The sequence below is a fragment of the Solanum tuberosum genome, unplaced genomic scaffold (assembly GCF_000226075.1).
Source record: "Solanum tuberosum cultivar DM 1-3 516 R44 unplaced genomic scaffold, SolTub_3.0 scf00339, whole genome shotgun sequence".
Lineage (NCBI taxonomy): Eukaryota > Viridiplantae > Streptophyta > Magnoliopsida > Solanales > Solanaceae > Solanum > Solanum tuberosum.
The window spans coordinates 364,251-366,214 of NW_006239260.1; the positions used below are offsets into that span (position 1 = coordinate 364,251).

The window sequence follows — 1,964 nt, forward strand, 5'->3', positions numbered from 1 at the left end:
TGTATTTCATTATTTTAGCTATGGTCTTAAAATATAGGGCTAAAACCAAGTCATCCATAATATGTCCTACTTAGCATATGTACGAGGGGACTTATGTGAAAACCGCTGGACCTCATTTTGCTTTGTGATAGATTTAAGAAATGAATTACTTTTTGGTGTGGCTACAACCACTTAGGTGAAATTGCTTTAGTCCTCAAACTTAGGCAGCATGCCAAAAGATAGTTGCAACTACAGACTAGGTGTAAAGTTAAGAAGTATTTGAAAATCAAGTGCTTAGAGTTTGAATAGTATACTGGGCTTAAAGTTTGAAGAGGATACTTTTACTTTGGTTTGATGCACTTGAGCCGAGGGTTTTTCGGAGACAGCCTCTATACCTCCACGAGGTAGTGGTAAGGACTGCGTACATTCTACCCTCCCCTGACCCCACTTAGTGGGATTTCACTAGGTATGTTATTGTTGTACTGGGGAAAGTACGCTCCACAGCTACCACACTCCCATTTCCAGATTGCCAATAACTTGTCCTGTTCTTTGGATAAATTCATATTTGTTTTCTGACTATTATTTTTATTGACATCTCATAGGATCTGTGGGAAGCAATCTGTGAGTTGCTTTTGCATCCGCATCTGTGGTTGCGCAACATATCAAACCGTCTTGTGGCTTGCTACTTTGCCACTGTGACTGAGGCTTGGAAAGAAAACCTTGAACTGCCACAAGAAACTTACTTTTTGATGAGGCCAAGTAGACTTTTCTTCGTAGCTACTTCTCTTTGTTGTCAGCTGAAGGTGCTGCAGACTGATGATGCTGCCAGTGATCTCATTACTCAAAATCTTGTCTTTTCAATTTGCTCTCTGCATTCATTCTTAGGAAAAAATGAATGTAAAGATGAGTTCTGGTCCACCATTGAACATGACGAGCAGGGTCTTCTGCTTAAGGCTTTTCAACAGCTTGATTCAAGGAAAGGGAAAAACATCTATCTGTCTCTTGTGTCTGACCTTAGCGATCAAGAAGATGAAGGCCAGCGCTACTTGGTCATTTCTTATTTGCTTAAGACAATGGGAAAGATTTCCCTTCATGTGGAGGATATGCAGGTGGGTGATTAATTAAGGATATCTCTGTTTGCTCGACTCGCAAAAAATTTCTTAGCCTAGTCATTGCTATGTAATTTACCTTCTCGTTGTTTTCCAAAAAAAATATTTTGTGCCTTACTCTCCCATATATGGTGCTAGGAGTGCCTGTTCTCATGCTGTGGAATGTGCACAATTTTTTGCAGATGAGAATTATCTTCAATTGTTTCAAATCAGTTTCACCAAAGCTTATAGATCAGAGTAGATTGTTGTCCCCTGAAGGTGAGGTTGATTGCCAAAGCTTTGCATATCATATGCTGTTGCCCCTGTACAAAGTTTGTGAAGGATTTGCTGGAAAAGTTATATCAGGTATGGTCTCTCATTCAATCTCTTGCAAACTTGTTGTTTCAAGTGTCTGCCCATACTATCTTATATGCAAAGTGCTAGCTGCATTTACAAATGTTCTTCACTTCCTCTTTGGCTTCCGAGTGATTAACTTTGTAGTCCTTAATATATTTGATGATTACGTGTAACATCCGACAATTTAAAATGAATATGAAGAAGCTTGAATTTGGAAATAGTCATTTTTGGAAAAATTTAAAATCTGGAAATTTGGCAGTCCAGAATCTGGAAATTTGGAAAAATTCAAAATCTGGAAAATTTGGCTAAGTGTGGAAATCAGTGATTTTGGCCAACTTTGAGTCAGTCGTAACTCCTAGCTCAGGATGAGTTAGGAGTAGTTCCAGTTATGGTTGCGAAGCTTGTGGAATGATCTTTCCAACGCCATTGAGATTACTCGATTCCGAGTTCGTATGAGCGAGTTATGCCCTTTGAAAGTTGGGCAGTTGGCAGGGAATCCGTCCGGAAAATTTAAGGGCATTTTGGTCTTTTCACAAATCA

The 1,964-nt window shown here is 39.3% G+C and overlaps 2 protein-coding genes across 2 annotated transcripts in view; both read left to right on the top strand.

Moving 5' to 3' along the window:
- The window catches only part of LOC107063335 (uncharacterized), a 6,076-nt gene extending 4,453 nt beyond the window's left edge, over positions 1-1,623 (top strand). The window contains exons 2-3 of the mRNA XM_015315060.1: positions 723-1,088; positions 1,271-1,623. Coding sequence (XP_015170546.1) covers positions 729-1,088; positions 1,271-1,597 — 687 coding nt within the window. The 5' untranslated portion in view covers positions 723-728 and the 3' untranslated portion in view covers positions 1,598-1,623. The remainder of the gene's footprint in view (positions 1-722; positions 1,089-1,270) is intronic.
- Positions 1-1,964, top strand: part of LOC102578596 (U3 small nucleolar RNA-associated protein 20-like) — a 16,923-nt gene that overhangs the window by 12,494 nt on the left and 2,465 nt on the right. The gene's annotated exons all lie outside the window — the stretch shown is intronic.